The sequence below is a fragment of the Giraffa tippelskirchi genome, chromosome 11 (genome assembly GCF_054371585.1).
Source record: "Giraffa tippelskirchi isolate mGirTip1 chromosome 11, T2T-mGirTip1v1.2.pri, whole genome shotgun sequence".
Classification (NCBI taxonomy): Eukaryota; Metazoa; Chordata; class Mammalia; order Artiodactyla; family Giraffidae; genus Giraffa; species Giraffa tippelskirchi.
The window spans coordinates 134272529-134294401 of record NC_137285.1 but is presented as its reverse complement, the minus strand read 5'-3'; the positions used below and the strand labels follow the sequence as shown (position 1 = coordinate 134294401).

At 35.9% G+C, this 21873-nt stretch overlaps 2 protein-coding genes across 41 annotated transcripts in view; one reads left to right on the top strand and one right to left on the bottom strand.

The window, feature by feature from the left end:
- Positions 1-15507, top strand: part of CSTF3 (cleavage stimulation factor subunit 3) — a 62643-nt gene extending 47136 nt beyond the window's left edge. For both annotated transcript variants that reach the window (XM_081543819.1, XM_081543818.1), the window contains 16 exons: positions 362-428; positions 513-547; positions 631-757; positions 2288-2365; positions 3159-3321; positions 5170-5279; positions 5674-5790; positions 6063-6137; positions 7499-7642; positions 8006-8108; positions 9414-9483; positions 10749-10944; positions 13029-13182; positions 13905-13999; positions 14149-14209; positions 14706-15507. In XM_081543819.1, the coding sequence (XP_081399945.1) occupies positions 362-428; positions 513-547; positions 631-757; positions 2288-2365; positions 3159-3321; positions 5170-5279; positions 5674-5790; positions 6063-6137; positions 7499-7642; positions 8006-8108; positions 9414-9483; positions 10749-10944; positions 13029-13182; positions 13905-13999; positions 14149-14209; positions 14706-14908 (1798 nt within the window). In that variant the 3' untranslated portion in view covers positions 14909-15507. The remainder of the gene's footprint in view (positions 1-361; positions 429-512; positions 548-630; positions 758-2287; positions 2366-3158; positions 3322-5169; positions 5280-5673; positions 5791-6062; positions 6138-7498; positions 7643-8005; positions 8109-9413; positions 9484-10748; positions 10945-13028; positions 13183-13904; positions 14000-14148; positions 14210-14705) is intronic.
- Positions 10230-21873, bottom strand: part of TCP11L1 (t-complex 11 like 1) — a 45242-nt gene continuing 33598 nt past the window's right edge. For 11 of the 39 annotated variants that reach the window (XM_081543831.1, XM_081543828.1, XM_081543842.1 and 8 more), the window contains one exon: positions 18468-21661. In XM_081543831.1, coding sequence (XP_081399957.1) covers positions 21627-21661 — 35 coding nt within the window. In that variant the 3' untranslated portion in view covers positions 18468-21626. Of the gene's footprint in view, positions 14382-14440; positions 16419-16532; positions 16585-18467; positions 21740-21873 lie in introns of those variants that run through there. The other 28 variants (XM_081543825.1, XM_081543822.1, XM_081543821.1 and 25 more) reach the window with 17 other exon arrangements.

The following is a 21873-nucleotide window of genomic DNA, read 5'->3' as shown; positions in this document are numbered from 1 at the left end:
AGATCTTCAGCTATAACTTACCTTCTTACTTACCTTCTTAATCAGTGAATCAGATATTTCCCCATTTGAATCTTCTGCATATAAGATTAGTCAATTTGAAGGTTATAAAATTATATAAAACATGGCCTCTATCTTTGATAAGCTTACAAGTAGTAGGTAAAAGAAACAAAGTATATAAATTAATGACATTAACAAGCTAAACACAAAAGAACACTGTAGACTTGCAAAGATGTCATTACATTTTGTTTATATAAAAGATTTAAATGTTCTGATTCTATGAACGGAAGTTATGATTATGTTTTAGTTATATATACATTTTAATAACAGTTTTTCTAAAAAACATCTTTCACATTTATTTCAGAGAAAAGATGGCTCAAGCATATGACTTTGCACTGGATAAAATTGGAATGGAAATTATGTCTTACCAGGTAGAGTTAAAATTTTCTAATACATACACTTAATAAATTTGAAAATACTAAGAAAAAATACTAACATTTTCTTTTATTTCTTAGATTTGGGTGGATTATATCAACTTCTTAAAAGGCGTGTAAGTATTTACATAGTTTTATTTTCTGTGTGAACACTGATTTAGCTATAATATAATTGATGGCATTTCTTATCCAATACCAGGGAAGCTGTTGGATCTTATGCAGAAAATCAGAGAATAACAGCTGTTCGAAGAGTTTATCAACGAGGTTGTGTTAATCCAATGATCAACATTGAACAACTGTGGAGAGACTATAACAAGTATGAAGAGGTAAATTAGGACAGAGTAGTTTATTACTATGACAAAGTGATTTTAATTTTCATGCATTGTGGGTTTGTAGCCTTTCTAATATTAGGTACCTGGGTATCAGTGCTGCATACGTTTGTTTTCATGTTGATTGTAATGAAAGGATCATTCCTAATGTTTTGAGAGTCTCATATTACTGTTGAGTTCTTTTTTAGAGAATACTATAGGAGAATTTTAATTCTTACAAAACCATTTTTATTCAGTGCTAAACTATATCCACACAGTCATACACATACATGTTGCCACTGATCTCTTATGAAGGAGTTCCTTTTTAGAGTTACTTTTCTAGTCTTAGTGATGAGTTGCAATGCACCTCTTTCACCTAGTTACAGTGATGTGATTATTGCCTTGTAATTGTGAGATGTGGGACTCTGGTCCAACATCTTTGTTTCATAAGCAAGTGATTTATTAGTATTTTATTTATTTATTTTTGGCTGTGCTGTGTCTGTTACTGCACAGGCTTTTCTCTAGTTGCAGCAAGCAGAGGCTACTCTCAGGCTTCTCACTGCAGTGACTTCTCTTGTGGCAGAGCGCAGGCTCAAGGGCGGGTGGGCTCAGAAGTTGCAGCTCCCCAGCTCTAGAGCACAGGCTTAATAGTTGTACCGCAAGGGTTTAATTGCTTTGAGGAATGTGGGATCTTCCCGGATCAGGAAGCGAACCAGTGTCTCCTTCATTGTGAGGCAGATTCTTCACTATTGAGCCACCTGGGAAGCCCCCAAAGAACTTTTAATTTCAATGTGGCTTTTACCTATGAATACCTATGGAATTAAAACTGAGAAAATTTCAAGATATTTATTAATTCATTTAAAGTTTATAGTTATAGACTCCTTATATTTTAACATAAATATTATTAAACTGTATTTCCCAAAATAAGAAAAAACTCAGTGAGAAAAGTGGCATTATTTCATATTTTTGCAAATCTCTTTGGTATCTAGCCTAGTAGAGGACAGATTTTCATATCTGCTTCTACCTTCTATCTGGTATGATATTGAATGTCATATAGCTTCTGAAAAACTCCACTGTATATTTGTGAGAGGGGCAAATCATGTCTCAGTGATATATGAAAATTGTTTTGATCTTACGGACCCTCTGAAAGGGCCTTGGGGAACAGGAATCTTTGGACTACTCTTTGAGAACTACTAGGCATGAATGAAGTTATACAGACCTAGTTAGAAAAAGGCTTTTAGAACTAAGCCATGGCTATTCACCCAGCTGAATCTGTACATCATTCTTTATTAGTAAAATTTTATGTGAAATAATTGACCCTTTCCAAATCATTCCCTATCTTTGAAGCTTACTGCCATCTCATAACATATAGGCAGGTCCTCCTTGATTTCTTAAGCATATAAAGTGATCGAACCTTTATTTTACTAACCAAAAAACCTCTTAAAATAAATAATTTAAAGTTATTTAGCAAATGAATAAACTGTATTATCCTAATATTAAAATATACTTAATTTTAAAATAATGTACATTTTCTTTTTTTTCTCTTAGGGTATCAATATTCATTTAGCTAAAAAAATGATTGAAGATCGGAGTAGAGATTACATGAATGCTAGGCGGGTAGCAAAGGTATGGAATTCCATCAGGCCACTTACTATAGTCTGTTATGAGTATGTTATTTACACAGGAGCTTTTCCCATCTGGTATTACTCAATATTTTCAATCATTGGCAATCTTAACTAATAACAGTTAATTACATTGTCTGAACAGATGATATATTTGATATTTGAAGTGAAATACCTCTTTACAGACTCGTGAAAGGATAAAATAGAATAAATCAAGTTTGGAAGAAATTATTTTTTAAAATAGAGAAAGAGAGGTTGTAGAGACAAAGTTCTACATAGATTTGATCAAATAGTTGTTATCCATCCCTCCTATCTGCTCATACATATCTGAATACTGTACTACTGTCTGGTCTAATGACATCGCTGTCAGGGACAGAGTTTTGTCTTATGTACATTCCTTTCCATTCAGTGAAACTGTTAGAAGTTAGGGAAAATAAGCCTAATAATATGAACTGTTGAAGTTTTAAAAGAAAGTTTCTCCAGAGATGGCAGTAATGATGCCACCAGATCATTAGTCATGTTGACCTGTCAACCTCTCTGTCCTGAGAATGACTTTCTAGATCACCTACAGAGAGGGTCCAGGGCTGTTCTGTTCACCTTGTCCTGGGAACCTGTTCTTGGGTAATTAATCTTTTATCTTTCTCCCTGCTCTTAAATAGTTTTTAGGTTATATTAACAAAGTAGTATTTGGGGGGAAAAAAAGGCATTTTGAACAAAATATTCCAAACTGATCAACTCCATTCCGTATATGAGTTGTTCTTCAGCTTACCGCAGAATTCTAAATGCTTATTGTCTAGGAATATGAGACAGTAATGAAAGGTTTGGACCGCAATGCTCCCTCAGTGCCTCCTCAGAATACTCCTCAAGAAGCTCAGCAGGTGGATATGTGGAAGAAGTACATACAGTGGGAAAAGAGCAACCCTCTTCGTACAGAAGATCAGACCCTGATAACTAAAAGAGGTAACAAGATTAGCTCTCCTGAGACTCCAATTATATGTATGTTAGGCCACTTGTTATTATCCTATAGGTTACCAAGGCTGTTCTTTTTATCCCCAGGCTTTTTTCCTCTTATGTTTCTCAGACTCAATAATTTCTATAGATGTCTCCATGTTCACTGGCCTTTTATTTTATCATATACAGTATGCTGGTGAGCCCATTTGGTGAATTCTTCATTTCAAATATTCTGCTTTTCAGTTCCATAAATTTCCATTCTAGGAATTTTTATATTTATTACAGTTTTCCTTTTTCCGTTGAGATTCCATGGCCATTACCATCTTTCTCTTTTTATCCTTGACTATATTTAAAACAATAGTTATAAAACCCTTGTCTGCTAATTCCAACATCTGTGCCATTGAGGGGTTGATTTCTTTTCCTCTTGACTATAGGTCACATTTTTTGTTTTGTCAGAAGTCTAGACATTTAAAAAAAAAATTCTGACATTGTACAGCTGTGTAAATGATACATACTAAAGACTAGATTCTGTTATCTTCCTCTGGAGAATGTTGGGTTTTATTTTAGCTGGGAGTTAAATTACTGGCAGATCTCCTCGACTTTGTGGAGGCTTGGTTTTACAGTGTTAGGATGAGCCTGTGATAGTGGCCTTTATCTCACGATAAATCTCTTAGTCCTGGGATATAGTCTTTACTCCTAAAACAATGGAAAGTTCAAGGTGTTTACTCAGAATCCCTTAACCTGATGGGAGTCAGATTCCAAACATGGTCTCCATTACAGTTGGCAGCTGATGAGATATCACTCCAGCTCTTTGAGCTTTTCTTTCTGCTTAGGCTCTTTGTATTTTTTCCTGTGGATGTCTATTTTAGAGTCAGTTAAAAATTTGAGGACGTTTATGTCCAGATTTTCAGCCTCCACCTTCTGTGGTTCTCTTTTGGGGGATTTTCCCCCTTAATTTCCAGTTTCTCTTCTAACCCAGAACTCCATGTCACTCACCTCAAGCTGGTAAAACTTCAGCATTTGACTTGAGTTCTGGCTATCCCAGAACTATACACACAGGGCTGTGTATTTGAGGGGAATAGCATATTAAACACATGTCTACAATTTTTAAAAATTCCAGTTTTTTAGGGCTCAGGCCTCTCTGGTTTCTTTTTCTTTTGGTCATTCTCTGGTGCCTTTAAATTGTTGCTTTTTGTATTGTTCAGTTGATTTTTTTTTTTTTTCACCAGAGTTAGTCTTATACAGACTGCTCTGCCACTGCTAGCACTAGAATTTGGAACTTAAAAAGACTCCTCAATCTTGCCTTGTTTTCTTAGCCTAGCAAGTACTGTTTCCTTTGCCTGCACCATTTTTGTATCTATTCCTGTCCTTCCTGCCTCTACTTATACTTACACTCTCATCTGACCAGATTCTATCCCTTCTTCAGGTTTCGCTTAGATGTCAGTTCCTTAGTGAAGCCTTTCTTGAGTCTCTAAACTATGTTAAGTCCTGCTGCTGTAAGTTAAGAGTACACTGTACTTTCCTCATCATGCTTATTACTTTTCAAAATTGCTTTCTTAATATCAATCTTCCCAAAATATTGCAGACTTCTTGAATATAGGAAGTCTTAATCACTGGTATATTCACAGTGTCTTTCACATTCTTTAGCATATAGTTGGTACTCAATAAATATTAATTTAATAAATGATAAATGAATGGGTTTGGGTGGATGATAATAATCACTAAAGTTTTTTATTTCTAATTATCATTCATTATTGAGGGCCCTGTTTTAGCCTAAAAATTTAGTTGTGATGCTTATATGGATAGTTTTATAAATAATGTTTATTCTAATTGAATGTTGCAAATGTCTTCTCTTAGTTATGTTTGCTTATGAACAGTGCCTGCTGGTCCTAGGCCATCACCCTGATATTTGGTATGAAGCTGCCCAATATCTTGAGCAATCAAGTAAACTGTTAGCAGAGAAGGGAGTGAGTATTCATTTCTTTCCCCCTTTTTGGTCTTTTCGTGGTTTCGATATAGCAATAATTTACTAAAAGTATAACACTGAATTTTGGTAATAATGTGTAAGAGTTGAAAACTTTAATCTTATGTCACTATGAATCTTAGTGTCCCTCTTATGTGATTAGATTACCTTAAAATTAAAATATAGTGGCTCTTTTTTAATGTATTAAAGTGATGAATCACTTAGAGTACTTAAATGATTCTTTTTTATGTTAAAATAATGGAAGAAGTCTTTGGAATTTTTTAAGAATCCAGAAATGCATGTATGTCCATAGCTATATACATATGATGAGTCTGTGTTTTATTCTCTTTCAGCTACATTAAAATTACTATACGTGAGCTTTCTTTTTTCTCTCCTAGGATATGAATAATGCCAAATTATTTAGTGATGAAGCTGCTAATATATATGAAAGAGCCATAAGCACTTTATTAAAGAAGAATATGCTTCTTTATTTTGCATATGCAGATTATGAAGAGGTAAGTTCAAATATTTAGAACTTTCTTATAATTGGATTTTTTTATTGCAGCACTGAATTTTTTTCCTAGCTGCTTCTTTGCTAGGCATATTGCTTTTTGAAGACAGAGATAATGCAAAATGAACAGTTATTAGTCCTTAGCTCATTATATATTTATGCTTAAAGCAGGTGCCTTTATGGGGTATAGCCTCTGGATTCCTCAGAGCTCAAATCCTGCTTGTTTATGAATATATATTTATACCCATCTTAGAGTCTTCTTTTCTACCATCTTAGAGTCGCATGAAGTATGAGAAAGTTCACAGTATATATAACAGACTTCTGGCAATTGAGGATATTGATCCCACCTTGGTAAGTAACTTTACAAATCTCTTTCCCACCTTTGCAGTCTGCTTTTATAAAAAAGTTTTTTAATTTACATAAGGTAAAATATACTGTTTTTGTTGAATTGTTAGTTCTGTGAATCTTGACTAATAACATAGTCATGGGACAACCATCACAATTAAAATACAAAACACTTAAATCACCCCACAGAAATTCCCTCATGTGACCCCCCTTACAGTCAACCCTTCCCTGTCTCCCAATCCCTGACAATTACTGAGGTACTCTCTGCTCTATTTTTTTTTTTTTTTAAAGTACAGAAGTATGAAACAGCTACAGTGGGGCTTTTTCTAACACCTTCCTTGTGAGCATAGTTTGAATGCTATGTAATTGTTGCTTAATAAATATTTCTTTTTAAGTAAATAAAGGCAAGAGAAACCAACATTCTGGGAAGCAGTTGGACAGGAACTCACTTTATCCTAAATTCTACTCTGTAATAGTGGTTTTCAAAGCCACTATGCAGTGGAACTCTTTCATTGGGAGCGGAAGCGGACAGGCCAATGCATGGGGCTCTAGACCCTCTGCCTCAAGTCAACTACAGATCTTTTCCTTTTTTGTTTGTTTACCTTGGAGTTCCACTGCTTGCATTTAGTTATCTTTTTGAAATTCGTTTAGCAGTCTGCATCTGTGCTATGCACTGTGCTAGATTCCAGCAGTATCATGACAAATAAGTTAAATTTCATTCCTCAAGTAACTCATAGTTCATTCATCTGGGCAGCGAGGTTTGGCAGCATCAAAACTGGCCCAATCAGGAGCCTACTCATAGTCACCCTGTGTATAGCCCAGAGACCTTTGTTCATGGAATAAATATTGGATACTTATTATGTGTTAGGTACTCTGTTTGTGCAAAGTATAAAATGATTCAGTTTATCAATGAAGTTACATTATATGTTCTTTAGGAAATAGAGTAGTGGGTTTTTAAAGCAATAAATCAAGAAATTCTAGTATTTTCTAGTATTTTCACTTTCATTCCTTCTTAAGGTTTAATTAGCATGTTTGGAATTAGATGATTGTAATGATTATAAAACCTTGTGAATATACTAAAAATCACAGAATTATACATTTAAAGGGTGAATTTTGTGCTATGTGAATTGTATCTCAATTTAAAAAAATTAATTTGCATGCATCTTTAATGCCAGAAAAAAAATTGCTTATGGACTTAAATAGTGCAATATCTATAATCCTACTGATACTTTTCCATTTCTCGGGTATTCAAATTGCTTTCTTATACAGCAAAACATGTTAGTATAGAAGTATGGTGAGCCTGTATTAGATGCCATAGGCATCACATTCTACCTAATCTATAGAAAACAAATACTTTTTTTGCATAGGTATATATCCAATATATGAAATTTGCAAGAAGAGCTGAAGGTATCAAATCTGGAAGAATGATATTTAAAAAAGCAAGAGAAGATACCAGAACCCGCCACCATGTCTATGTTACTGCAGCACTCATGGAATATTACTGTAGTAAGGTAAGTCCTGAAATAAAATATAAAGATAGAATAATTTCCTTTATCTGAGATAAATTAAAAGAAAGGCAATCCTAGTTTCTGTCATTAAACTTTATTTCTTCTGTATCATAAAGGAGACCTAAGTGTATCTGTGTAAAATTACATGGAGCATCATTCATATCCCCTCTGCCTGTTAATTTATACCTTATTAAACTCCATATTTCTGAATCTAAATCTCCTGAATGGTATTTAGTGCTGCAGTTTTTACATGATTTTAATATCCATTTTAATTCTTAATGTACTTAGTCATATTTAAATGTAGTTTTAATATTCTTTGAGTATCTTATCTGATGGAAATCAGTACTTTGCTTTCTTTACTTCTAGGACAAATCTGTTGCCTTTAAGATTTTTGAGCTGGGGCTAAAGAAATATGGAGACATTCCAGAATATGTCCTGGCCTATATTGACTATCTTTCTCACCTCAATGGTAAGTAGATTCTAGATCTGTAATGGTTAATATTAAACCATCAATGTCATTCTTTGAAATTATGTTCCTGGAATTTTTCCCTCTGCAGAATGGTCTTTAATTCTGCAGCACAGTCCCAACAGTAGTAGGAATAAAGCCACAAATCTCAAGCCATGAAAACTGAAAGATGCCCAAGTAGTAGAGTAAAATGCTTTGAGGCTACTAGGGAAGAGATTTCAAAAAGAAACATTATGTTTATGGGCATCTTTATTTTTCTCTTTTCTTGTAATAACAATAATGGCAATCCTTTATTGGGTTCCTACCTTACACCAGGCACAAGGCTAGAGAATTTGATATATATATGTATATATCTCATTTAGTCAACTTAACCACACCACAATCCAGGATATGTAATTTCTTGACTAAAAATGATCTGGTATAAAAACTGATTTAAGAAAGAAATATAAAAAATTATGTGTCATGTAAATAATTAGATGTAAACTTAGATATCACAGGTGTATATTAATGATTTTAATATTTTAGAAAAATATAACATTCTGTCTTCCTAAATAGTAGAAAAGAATAAAACTTAAAACATGACTTTGTATTTCAACTTAGTGATTCTACTCTCTGGAAGAGGACTTAACTCCAGAAAGTGAGTCAGTGGAGCATTTAATTAAAAAGAAATTTCTTGTATGAAATCAATGTTCCTCACCAGTTTTATATTATTTTGCTTCATTTTTTAGAATAGTTACTAGTATGTATAATATTTTTTACTGTAAAATTGAGGATGGAATCTCATGTCAGCATTGTTGTTGTTGTTTAGTCACCACGTCATGTCTGACTCTTCTGTGAGTCCATGGACTGTAGCCTGCCAGGCTCCTCTGTTCATGGAATTCTCCAGGCAAGAATACTGGAATGGGTTGCCATTTCCTTCTCCAGGAAATCTTCCCAACCCAGGGATTGAACCCACGTCTCCTGCATTGCAGGTGGATTCTTTATTGCTGAGCCACCAGGGAAGCCCAATGTCAGCATTATTATCTTCTAAAATCATCCATGTTCATCCACCACCCCATCCACCTATTCAGTACCTTTTGTTTAGTATGGTCTGGCTTCTAGTTACAGGCCCATTACTCAGTTAACAATGAGCCAAATCAGTTCACTTCATCTTTTTGAACCTCAAGCTTCCTCATATATAAATACTGGTTTTGATAATACTTAGACTTCTCTGCTTAAGATTTTTGTGAGGATTCAATGAGATAATGCTTTGTTGAATTATAGAACTAAATTTTTACAAAATATTTAAAATTTTCTTTAATATCCTAGAGGACAATAATACTCGAGTTTTGTTTGAACGAGTTTTAACATCTGGAAGTCTTCCTCCTGAGAAATCTGGGTAAGCCATTGTGAAACCTTACTGGTCAGGTTCTAATGGCAGCTTTAATACTTGAACTGTAGTCTATGGGATGAATGTTTGCTTGTTGTGAGTCTAAGTTTCAGTAGAAATTTCCCTTCTCTTTTGAAGTTTTATTTACAAATGGCTGCCTGCAATATTTTCATACCTGTTTAAGATGTTAAAAAATTTTTTTTTGCATACTGACTAGGATTATTTTGAGATGCCTTAACAATTTGTGATTAAATATTTTAATACATCTTTATATCCCTACAAATTGATATGGACAAGTTAGGGCAGAATTCTGAAATTTTTGTATCTCTTTCTCAAGAGCAAAGACTCTTACAAAATGAAAGTTTGTTTGACAGGTTATATCCCTGATATTTATGGTTTTGACTCTGTCAGTTATACCAGAGGAACAACATGGTATAGTGGTACAGTGAAAGTAGTAAGGCTTTGGAGTCTTGGATTCAAATTCCAACTCAGTCAGCTATACCTTGGGCAGATTTCCTAACTTTCCCAATTCTTACTTTCTTGTTGAGTAGCAATAATGTCTACCAGTATAGAAGTTTTGTGATAGTCCTCTACCTAGCATAAAATATAAGTCACTGTAATACTTTAGTACAGAGGTGCTTACTGACATTTTAAGTAGAGTCTCAGAGAATTAATTTTGGCTGTTAGAACAGTGGTGAGGCACTAATTTGTCCCCAGTGATCCCTATTAATGGGAAAAAATAGAGAACAATCATGTTAGATTTTGAAATATATTTTTATTCATACATTGCACAAAGAATGTATTCTACATTTTAATTTATGCCACCACAAAATGGTGAAGTCATATCATTCAAAAGAAATTGGAAATCTAGGTTCCTTTGCAACTCTTCCCCACCTAGAGTTTACCCTCTCTAGGATAAATGTCTCTCTTATTGACCACAAATGATAGGAAGTAGGCTAAATAAGAAAAAACCAAAACACAAAAAAACCTTAAATATGAAAGTATTTAGGGTGAAAGGTTACGACTATAATTCACTTTCAGATACTTAAGTGAAAACATGGGGAAGCAAATGTAGCAAAATATTAATGATGACTGAATCTAGGTAATGGAATATAGGTATTCATTATACTACTCTATGTTTTGAAGTTTAGAAATCTTTATAATAAAAAAATAGATTCTTATAATTTAAAAAAGGGGGAGGAAGGGAACTGGAAGATTTTTGTAAGTCCCAAACCCAGGATAGTGAAGTATTGATTATATTTATTTTATTGCAGAGAAATCTGGGCCCGATTTCTAGCTTTTGAAAGTAATATTGGTGATCTAGCTAGTATACTCAAAGTGGAGAAAAGACGGTTTACAGCATTCAAAGAAGAGTATGAAGGCAAAGAAACAGCTTTACTGGTAGACAGATACAAGTTCATGGATTTATATCCTTGCTCTGCAAGTGAACTAAAAGCACTTGGGTATAAGGTATGTACTTGGCCTCACGATGTGTGTGATGTCTTTACTTTCCCAGTGTTTTAGAACAGTTCGTGGATAAACTTTAAAGTAAATTCTGAAATTGAAATTAGTTTTAGAATAGATTTGCAGAATACGAAAAGTTCAGGGATTTTCCTTGGGTTTGTGAAATATTATCAACAGTACTGAACAAAATGAGAATTAAAATGAGATTTAACAGACTTTCATTCTTTCCCTGAAATTGTCAATGCCTTATATCTTACATTTTGTGGGCAGGCGGAAGAGGGAAGAAAAACAAGAAAATCTGGATGTCACTTAGGTTAGTTTTTCTCTAACAGTTCTTAAAACTGAGGAGTGTGTTTTGATAGGAGATCTTAAACCAAATGTAATTCCTGCTATATATGTTGTAGATACAATGAAGAAACTTTATAGCTTGGTAAATCCATAAATTTCTTTGAAGTGTTTGTATCTTTAAACAGGGCTCCTTCAGTGGAGGCCTTTAGGAAGTTATTTTGCCGGCAAAAATTTCGTTCCAGTTCTGGAACAAAACTGGAACAAACTTTTTGGTCAACCCATCAGCTTATCTAGGAATGAAACTCCTCTATTTAGACTACTGCATCATTAAGAAAACAGATCTGGAACCTGAACTCATTCAGGCCAAAAGGAAAGATGAATAGCCTAGAAATAGCCCTTGGTGAGAAAACCATTGCTCTATCATTGCTTGATTTTTCTGTGTCAGGTGAACAAAGACCAGATGAAAATCCAAGGGGAAGCTATATCCACAAGAGTCCTGGATTGGTCCCCTTAAGCCAGCCAGCATTAGGATGTTCCTCACCATCATTCTTCATTTCCTCACTGCCCTCTTTTAGCCTGAGTCTCACTGGTCTTATGTCTGAACCAGATTAAAATAAACTTCCGACCTTTTCATTAATGGAAGCTCCAGTTGTGTGCCAGCCCCATATTCCTATTCTGAACTAGGGTTACTGCTCAGGGATGAGGGGATTCTGCTCCTGGTTTAACTAATTCTTAATGAAAAGCCAAAGGCATTTTTAAGACTGTTATGCGGAGTCTTTAGACTATTTCAACTTTGCCAAGTTGAAAATGGAAATTAAGGAAATAATGAAAATATTCTTCATGAATTTTCCATCTTGTATTTCTGTTTCTATTCTGTGTATTTGGGAAGGATCATTATGCTTTTGTGTGTGGCACATAAGTGAGAGTGGGAAAGAGAGGAAAAAAAGCAATTCTCAGTGGGTGTCCTCATTTAGATTTGTCACCAACTGCATATGAGCAAATTTTGAGAACATGAAATTCTCTTATATCCCTTGATGCTGGCAAAAGAGGCTCTCTCAGCCCTGGCAGGCATTGCTGGGACACTGAAAAGAAGACAGAATGGGTGTGAGATCAGAGAGGCCTGTGCGCTTAACTCCTCTGTCTGCTTCTTCGCCAGATAACCTTGGAGATAGCAGAATCTCTTTGAGCATTAGTCCCTTCTGTAAAATGGAGGTGATCCTATCTACCTCCTCAAAGAGTGAATGAACGGCAAAAATTGACAAATAGTGGTGACTCAACAAACATTCCTTCTCCCCTGTAACAGTATGTTGGGAATAATTTTTCATTTCATTAGCAAAATCTTATGAACTAATGTAAGTGATCAGCTTTGTTAGGTTTCATGAAAGAGCACCTAACTTAATCAGCTTCTTCACCTAGAGAACCTGATGGATGATGTTCAGTTTTAGTGGAAAGGAGATATCAGAAAATATCTAAAACTGCAGATTTTCTTCCAAATTACCCCACCTCTACCTGGTATCTGTTACCTACCAGGTATATATATCTATCCGGTATGTATTACCTACAAAAGTCCCACCTAGTGACACTGAGTCTAATGACTCTTAACACTTGTCTTTAGAGCCTTTTAGCTTTCCTTGTTGAGTATTTAACAATTTTCACTATCATAGAAGTTCTCGCTTTTCTTTCTCCATTCTCGCTATGGTTTTAACCCAGTTATTCAGTGTATCCTCAGGACTGTAGAATTGCACAGTTTATTCTGTAAGTCCCTTTTTCAGGTTTAGGATTCTTCTGTTCTGCATTTTCAGGATGTTTCCCGTGCTAAGCTAGCAGCTATAATTCCAGACCCAGTTGTAGCTCCTTCTATAGTGCCTGTTCTGAAAGATGAAGTGGATAGAAAACCAGAATACCCTAAACCAGACACTCAGCAGATGATTCCATTTCAGCCACGACATTTAGCACGTAAGCCATGACTTTAGATCTAGTACTGAGACCTCAGTTTGTTTGCTGGTTTAAATCCGGAGGTGTGGGGGGGTTCGGGGGGGCAAACTAATGTGACCTTTCCATTGTAGGTTAATAATTAGACTCAGAGTCACTAATGACAAGTGATTTGGCTGTAATCTTTGAATCAAGATGAGTTTAAAATGTCTTAAACAAAAAACCTCACTGATCCAGATTGCAGTAACCCATCTGGCAGTGATACTTGAGAGTTTTCTGAAATGCTGCTACATACAGGTTACCTGCACAGCTGGAAACTTACTTTGGTGATATTTGGTATTGTTTATACTTACTAATAGGTAGTAGTCTGGATTCTATTTGAACAAGGCCCTTACAGTGAAATATGTTACTGTATAACTGACTTTAAATGGGCTTGCTGAAAAAATGACTTGTGAGGCTTAGACATGATCTTTGACAAAAACTGACTAACTCAGGTTCTGGGTCATCTTATGCAAAGTCACTTGTTTACTTTTCTGCCTCCCAGTGGCCGAGGGGTTGAGTCTGCTTTCACTGTCTCACCCACTTGAGTTTGGTCAAACATATAAAACACGATAAACATTTTAAGATGTCCAGAACAAAGCAACCTAGACTCTTTGTACATAGTAATTTATGTACGAATTATTTATGTTAGTTATTACCCGTACAGAAGTTCTTCCACCCCATTCCTGTGTTTCTTTCTCTTACAGCCCCGGGCTTACACCCTGTCCCTGGTGGAGTGTTCCCAGTCCCACCGGCAGCAGTTGTGTTAATGAAGCTTCTCCCGCCTCCTATTTGCTTCCAGGTTTGTTCACCATTTTCATGACAGATATTTGCTCTATGGGTAAATAATAGTGATTATGTACTTTTTCTCTTTTATCACGGGAAATACAAAGTGGGGCTATTTTAACTTGTCAGATTATTGGGAATTAAGTTTTCTTTGTGTCAAAATAGGGTCCTTTTGTACAAGTGGATGAACTGATGGAAATTTTCCGAAGATGCAAGATACCAAATAGTAAGTGATGAGGCTCCATTTTTAGAGTGGAATTCACATTATTGTTTCCAAGACAGGAGAGATCGCCACTGAAGTTTCCAAAACCAGCTAGCCACCTTGAGCAGTTCAGTGACACCTCGCAGGGGTCCAAACCCTCTTTGGTACAGAGAGGCCAGTTCATGTTCTAATTCTACTAGGAAAAATATCATAAAAAGCTTATCTTTGCTATTCATGTGAACATGCACTATCAGATTTTGCTTATGAAAACTTTATTAATTTTAACTGTAGTTTTTTGTCTTTATTTAGTATCGGTAGTACTGTCTCAGAACTTGCTAATAGGAGGCTACAAAATGATAAAGCATCCAAAGTAGTACATATATATTCCTTCACAGCATACTTTAAATTGGGCTATAGTTACTTTACAATGTTGTGTTAGTTTCTGCTATATAACAAAGTGAATGACACAGTAGCATACTTCTAAACACCCTTCAACAGTCCTTTTGTTTTGCTTCAATAGCAGTTGAAGAAGCTGTGAGGATCATTACTGGAGGAGCCCCAGAGCTAGCCGTAGAAGGCAATGGCCCAGTGGAAAGTAATGCAGTGCTCACGAAGGCTGTCAAAAGGCCCAACGAGGATTCAGATGAAGATGAGGAAAAGGGAGCTGTGGTTCCCCCTGTTCATGACATTTACAGAGCAAGGCAGCAGAAGCGAATTCGGTGAAGCAGGTGTAGAACCTGCCTCAGAAGAAAACTCTTATCCTTTTGCCTCTAAGTCATATGTTTAAAAGAGACAATGCTTTGTTACAAGGTTCTTGGAAACAAAGTTGTATTGTCATTGGTGCCTCTATCATATGGTTCTCGAGAACAAGCAACCAACCTACATGAATTTTAGGATTTGGAACAGACCAGTGCTCTAAACAGAATTAGGTTTTCAAAAGTGTGAGAACAGTACTAAGTGACAGAACCACATTTTGTTCCTGCTTCAAGGGTGTCTTGTATGTACCACTTGAAGACTTGTGGGTTTTCAACAGTTTTATTTTAAAAACTGGATGGCTTATGATTGTAAAGCATTTTATCACATTTTCTGAAAACAGCTGTTTTTGGTTTGCTTATGTAGAGTCCTGCCTTATTGTTCGTTTTATTTATGGCAGAATGTACGGAATCGGTTTTGTAGTTTAACATTTTAAAACAATCCTTTAAAAAATAAAAGGATCTCAAAAAAAGTCATGTCTCCTGCTCCTGCTTTCATTCATATTTGAAATAGCTGCTTGTTATTTAGCCAATACAGTTTAAAAATAAATGTCAACAATACAAAGAAAAGTTATCTTGTATTTACCATATATACAACTATTGTCCTTTCCTGGTCTTTTTTGCTACTATTTGAAAACATGAGGGATCTATTTTTAAGAGGTAAATTAAACATTTTAGAAATCCTCATATGAATGCATTTTCCCCAAATTAAATCTGAGGGAGACTGAGATATTTTATCTTTCATCTCTCTTAAAAGTGACATAAAAGTGTGGGGATTCCTTTAATCACTCACTGTCTTGCTCTCACATGTATTTCAATGTTCAAGAACACTTTTTTTCAAGCGCTAAAGAAAGATAGCGTTAAAGAAAAACTGGCTGGCTGTACCGGCCCTCTGCGATGGTCCACACTCAGTCTGTGGGGTGTGTTTCACTCTGAATAAATCCACTTCTTACCTATCAAAAAAAATAAAACTGTGGCCAAGTAACCAAAAACTGATTACAGTGAGCAAAAATTTATCCTTAAAAAGTAAGTCAGAAGAATTGTTTTGCTCTTTGTTAGGAGCATTATCTCCTGTAGACTCATTTTTAGAAAACTAGACCAAAAACAAGTTGAGCCCTGAGGATTGTGATTCAGAATAAAAGCTAAAAATAAGGACAAAAAAAAAAGGAAAATTATTAAGGCTATAAAGAGACAATCTTACATATTGGGTACACAATTTAGAATTTGAATTCAAGTGTTAAATTTCAGCTTCAACTATTTCTACAAATGAAAAAAGTTATATCAGTTTCTTATATAAACTTTTATATGTAGCAAGGTTATACTTACCTAAGTTGATCACAAGTGTGTTTCCAGTATTTTACGAGTAAAGCTGAGTAAAATTTCTTAAAGTCAGCTCAACCTCAGATTTTGTTATCTTCTTAAGTATCATTTTTAAGCTGTGTGGGTTTTCTTTTTAATATCATGGTTATCAACAATACAATCTGAAAGGCACAAGTAGTAGCATATAGCAGACTTTAAAATACAGAGACACAGAATCTTTCCTGGAGTGCTATCGTTGGGTAGTGTATTAAAGAAGACAAACTGATTTCAAATACCTGTAATGGTCTGTAAGAGTGTTTCCATATGAGCAAACAAAGCCATATGATTCTGCAAGAAAAATGATCCTTTTTTTTTTTAAAGCATTGTAACAAGAAAACACACATACACACCCCTACCCACCTTGGTGAAAAGTGCTACTGAGGACTGTTAAGGCCATTTATATGTATTATAATTGTTCCTACTGCTTTTATTTCTAAAATTTTTTCCCCCTAGAAATTATATGACATTTAAACTTCAAACAGATTATAATTTCTTGTTAAGAAGAAATCATTTTCTTAATATTCTATATATATATATGTAGAACTTAATGTTCTGTCTATATATATGAGCTTTTAGTTTTTAGTATGATTCTGTGCGAATGTTTGATAATCCCTTCATCTAACATCAAGCAGCACGATGTTAGAAATCTGAACTCACCTTTGGAACTCTGTGTGCAGACTCCTACGGGATGTATAGCCAGTCCTACATGTTCAAGGACTCATACACCCATAGTGCTGGGCACAGAGAAATTACCAAAAGATATTCATATCTTTCCTCTTCATAAAAACAATGATAGCATCTCCCCACAATTCTAGAACTGGATAAAATTTAAGGACCATAAATCCTTCCTAAACAAAAATCAGTCAAACTCTGGCTTTTAGCACTAAATTTCAAACGAGGTTTTATCTATGTTGCCACATAAAGTAAAAGGTTATAGCTACCTAGTAAATATAAAAGTGATCAAATTGTACTACTGGAAAAGAACGAAAATATAAACCACTTTTGTCAGCATGTTGACCTTGGGGGATAATCATGAATTTATTTGGTAATTTTATAATCCTCTACTGGTATATACTTAATATGTAAAACTAAGAGTTGATTTACATGATAGTAAAATTAAAATCACCATGTTCATAAATTTTGGTTTTTACATTTCAATTCCCAAAGCAGACTTCATTAAAGTTGGTAGTTCTTACTTGACTGTGATGTTCAGCAAGTGCAGTTATATTTTATTTGATACAAATTTTAGAATTCTTGAATGATTAATTCATGCCAAGTTAACAAAACTCAGGTACCATATTACTGATTTAGGTAGAACCTTAAATATTTAACAGAAGTCAGCTTATCAGGCTCTGGGAATAAAAGTTCAAAAAAACCAATTCCATTTACTAAATTTTCTTCCCTGTCCAAGACGTGACCAAATTTCTGCTTTGAGCCCACAGCAGACAGTATTTTAAAAAGCAGAGGCAATGAGAATGAGAAAGGAAAAAAAGTGTTACTTTGATTTTAAGGTTGCTTTTAAGTCAAAAGTTGCACTTAAAAGATTCTCAATGTTTAGTTCAGACAGGTTATTGTTTAGTCACTAAGTCATGTCTGACTCTGTGACCCCATGTAGCCCGTGCCAGGCTCCTCTGTCCATGGGATTTTCCTAGGCAAGAATACTGGAGTGGGTTGCCATTTCATTCTCCAGAGAATCTTCCCTACCCAGGGATCAAACCAACGTCTCCTGCACTGCAGGCAGATTCTTTACCACCTGAGCCACCAGGGAAGCTAGGCTTAGTTCAGATAAAACATACAAAAGTGGTGAAGTCTGACTATTGATACCAACGCCAGACACAACTGATTTCTAAATTAAGTGACATTCCATCAAATTGGGCCTTCTGAACTATAAATTAGTTCAGAAGGCAACATAGGTAAGACAGAAATCCACACTAACGGCAGTTTTAGGTAAAATTCTGCCTGCTCAGGTTTCTGACACATTTCTAGGACTCTAAGCTTTTTCTGAAAGTATCAGTGAACATTCGATAGGTTAATAGAGGATTTCAGGCTTAAAAGTTTTCCCTTTCCCCGTCCCATCAAGGTGCTTTGAAAACTGAATAAAAAGGCAAACCATTAAAAAAAAAAAGGTAAACCATTAAAATAGGTATATAAAACCCAATATAAATACACAATTGCAAACACCATTGTAATTCTTTATTTAGGTTATGTTTTCAATGAGATAGTGCCTTTTAATATGAGTTTCATAGCCTATCATCCATCCACTACCATTCAGTCATCCATTCATTTACTTCAAATAATATGGAGGTGGAAATGAGGAATCACTGGAGTGCAGGTGAGTGGCAGCATATAAAAAAAGTAAGATTGCAGCTCTAGTACAGAAGAGATGGTAAAAGAAAATAACAGTCTTGGGACAGGATAGGAAGAAAACCTTCCCTGTAGGCCTGTAAAACGTGCTTGACTGAAGGAGGCTGGGCATCCGCAGTCAAATCTGTCTTCACCTTCAGGCAAAAGGTTACAATACTCTCCTTTGTTGCTAATAAAGCCATTTATAGTTCTTTTGCATGTACAAAGCATTCGAATATCCATTATCAAATTTAGTCCTCACAGGAAGTGTGAATTAGTATTCTTGTTTTACAGAGCCTAAGGAAGAATGGCCCAATATCACATAACCTTGCAAGAAGGCAACAGAGGAAAGACTCAACCCAGATCTTCCTCTAAGTCAAGATCTTTCTGCACAAGCCAACCACAGTCTTATTTCAGTTATTCCAGTCAAATTTATCACAGAATGTCAGAATTTAAAGGCCCTTTTCTAGTCCTTTCATTTTATAGGTATTGAAAATGGGTTCTGATTTGCTCCAGCTAGTCACATGACAGAAATGGGATTAGAACTCTGGTTTCTTGACAGCTCTGTCTTCCCACTCTACTCTTCTGCCTCAAAAGAAACGCAAATGTTTTACACACAAGTCAGGGCATGTCAAAAAATCACTGGAAATCAAACAGCAAACACCTATTCACTCCCTTGAAATTCAGCAGGAAAGTAGGCTGCTCTGTTCCCAGGAATCTTAAGACTTTGGAGAAAATTAAAATAAGCCACAAAAACAGAACTGCTAAATAAGCCATTCAGAATTGTCAGCCAGTAATGTGCATGTTATATGCCTATTGAGTCAAACTTTTTAATAACTTTTCTTTGCAGAGAAAAAAGTTCCTATATACCTGTTCACTGCATTAATCAGTAAGATATATCAGTGTGACTCTTACCTGAAGTATATTTATAGGGTTACATGAACAATCACATTTTACAGCTTGCTTTAGAATTAATGAGATTAAAAAAAGAAGAATACATACAGTGAGACTCCACCCACTATTCACATAATCAATTGACAGCTGACTTCTAGACATTTATTCACTCACTCATTCATTTAGGAAACTATCAGAGAAATCAAACTGACATGCTGCTATCAACCCAGCTCTCAAGGCTCTCAGTTCTACCCACTTATAATGAAGTACTATTGCCAAATAAACTTAGCACTTCCATAAAGATATGTTTTCCACAAACCCTTTTAGGCAGGAAACCATGTCAAATCCAATCAGCATGCAGTATATATAGAAAACCAGTTCAATTCTGAAGGATAATTTATATGCCAAAGGTATTTTGTCTTGGAGGGACAAAATACCCTGTGGTGGGGGAGTTCTAAGTAGATGCTTAGCAAACATTTCCTGAGTGACTAAATAACTAAACAAATTTTCCTGGCCCTTAGTGATAATCCTATGAGATTCCAGGAAGAAAAACTAGCTCACTTATCTTCAAAGAGCAACAGCAAAACGATTCAATATGAATATCGTGATTCTGAACTTCACCGTCTTCATTCTGGCTCTTGTAGAATTCCACCAGGGGACACTGAGGTAGTGGGGGCCACAGGAGTCTGTGAAGCTCCCTGTTACATGGGCATCAAGATTTCAAACTGTCCAAACATCACTCTATCCATGTTGGAACCCATGAGGGGGAAAAAAATCTACTAAGAGTTAATTCTTACAAAAGAAAGCAGAATGAAGAACCCTGGAGATTTAGGGAAAATGACTACAGGAGGTGGTGACCCGCCCTGCATCTGTGGGGGTTACACTCCTCTCCCACATCCTTGGATCGGGTGGGGAACCCCTGAACACAGGCGGAGGCAAGCCAGAGTGCCCCCCCTTCCCCCCGCTGAGCCTCACTCTCTACGACCAGTGAGTGCAGCTGCCACAGCAGCCTGACCTCCAGGAACAATTCCAGAGGTGACCTCACTGAAGGTGCTACAGAAGATGTGGTTTTGTTCTTTAAAAAGTTCTACTTACTGAGCTTTTAACCTCTTCCCAGGAAACCAGGCAGGATTTGTCCTTGAGCCTAAACTTTATTAATATGACCTCTGACCAGCATACATTTCTGACTGCAAGTAAAAATATTAGAGTGCAGCCTGAAGCAAATACAGGGAGAAATCGCATCCCTCCCAGTATAGCCAGACGCTCCTCTGGAACCTGGTGTCACTAGATGGTCCACAGGGTAGATGTCTCCCCACCCCTGTCCCCAGCTCCACCCCTGCCCTTATGGGCTTGAATGAAGGGGTTCCTTGCATGATGTCACCCCTTGTGGTTCTGGCAGCTGGAGATCACCCCAATGACTTCACAGTTTGGTTCCTAACATAACATCCCTATCTAAGATACACATTTATTTTTTTTAACAAAACAGGTCATCGATGAGACCCCAAGCTACCCTTTCAGCCACAGGATATGTCAGGAACTCTGGTCACTCAAATTCCTAAATAAATACTGCTCAAAACCCAGAGATTTCCTATAACTTCATTACCTGAGAAGTAAGTGAGCTTACGCTATTTTATCTGAAAACACTTAAATCCAATTTTGGAATTCGAATTCAGTCAATACCTCGAGGTGTTGTATCAGAGTAAACTTTTCAGTAAAAACTTCCGATATCTGTCTTCTTTTATATGACACTAACATATTATTAAAAAAAAAAATTCCTGAACTTTCAAGACATAAAAATCAAAGAATTTTCCTTTCTCTACATCCCATAAACACTATCATCCAGGTTCAGAAGTAATTTTGTATGAAAGAGGAAGCTTTTTGAAATCAAATATTAATAACTCCTCTAGAATGAAAGAATTCTAGGGCTCTGGCTAGGCCAGGAGGGGAGAAAGCAATAAATAACTGGGGGCGGAGGGGGGCAGATGGGAGGCAGTAAGATTTATAAAGTTCTTCTAACATAAAATACCTGAAGGGAGGAGGGGCGGGCTGTGCAAGAGAGGGACGTGTCTACACGCATCACGGCTTGGCTTCTTTCACTCTGGGGTGGCTGTCAGATACTCTTGGGTGTCTAAAAGAAAAACAACCCAGATGGCAGAAGAGCGGTCCCAGGCTCCAGGGAGAGACAGGCAGCTACAACCATGATACCCTGGGGGTGGAGACACAGGACAGTCCTGTTAAAAGCTGAGTGCTACCTATGAAACTCAGGAAGACAAACAGCTTCTCTGATTTGTAAACTTGCACTCATAAATACAAACCCCCAAAAGAGAATTCAGTGCATTT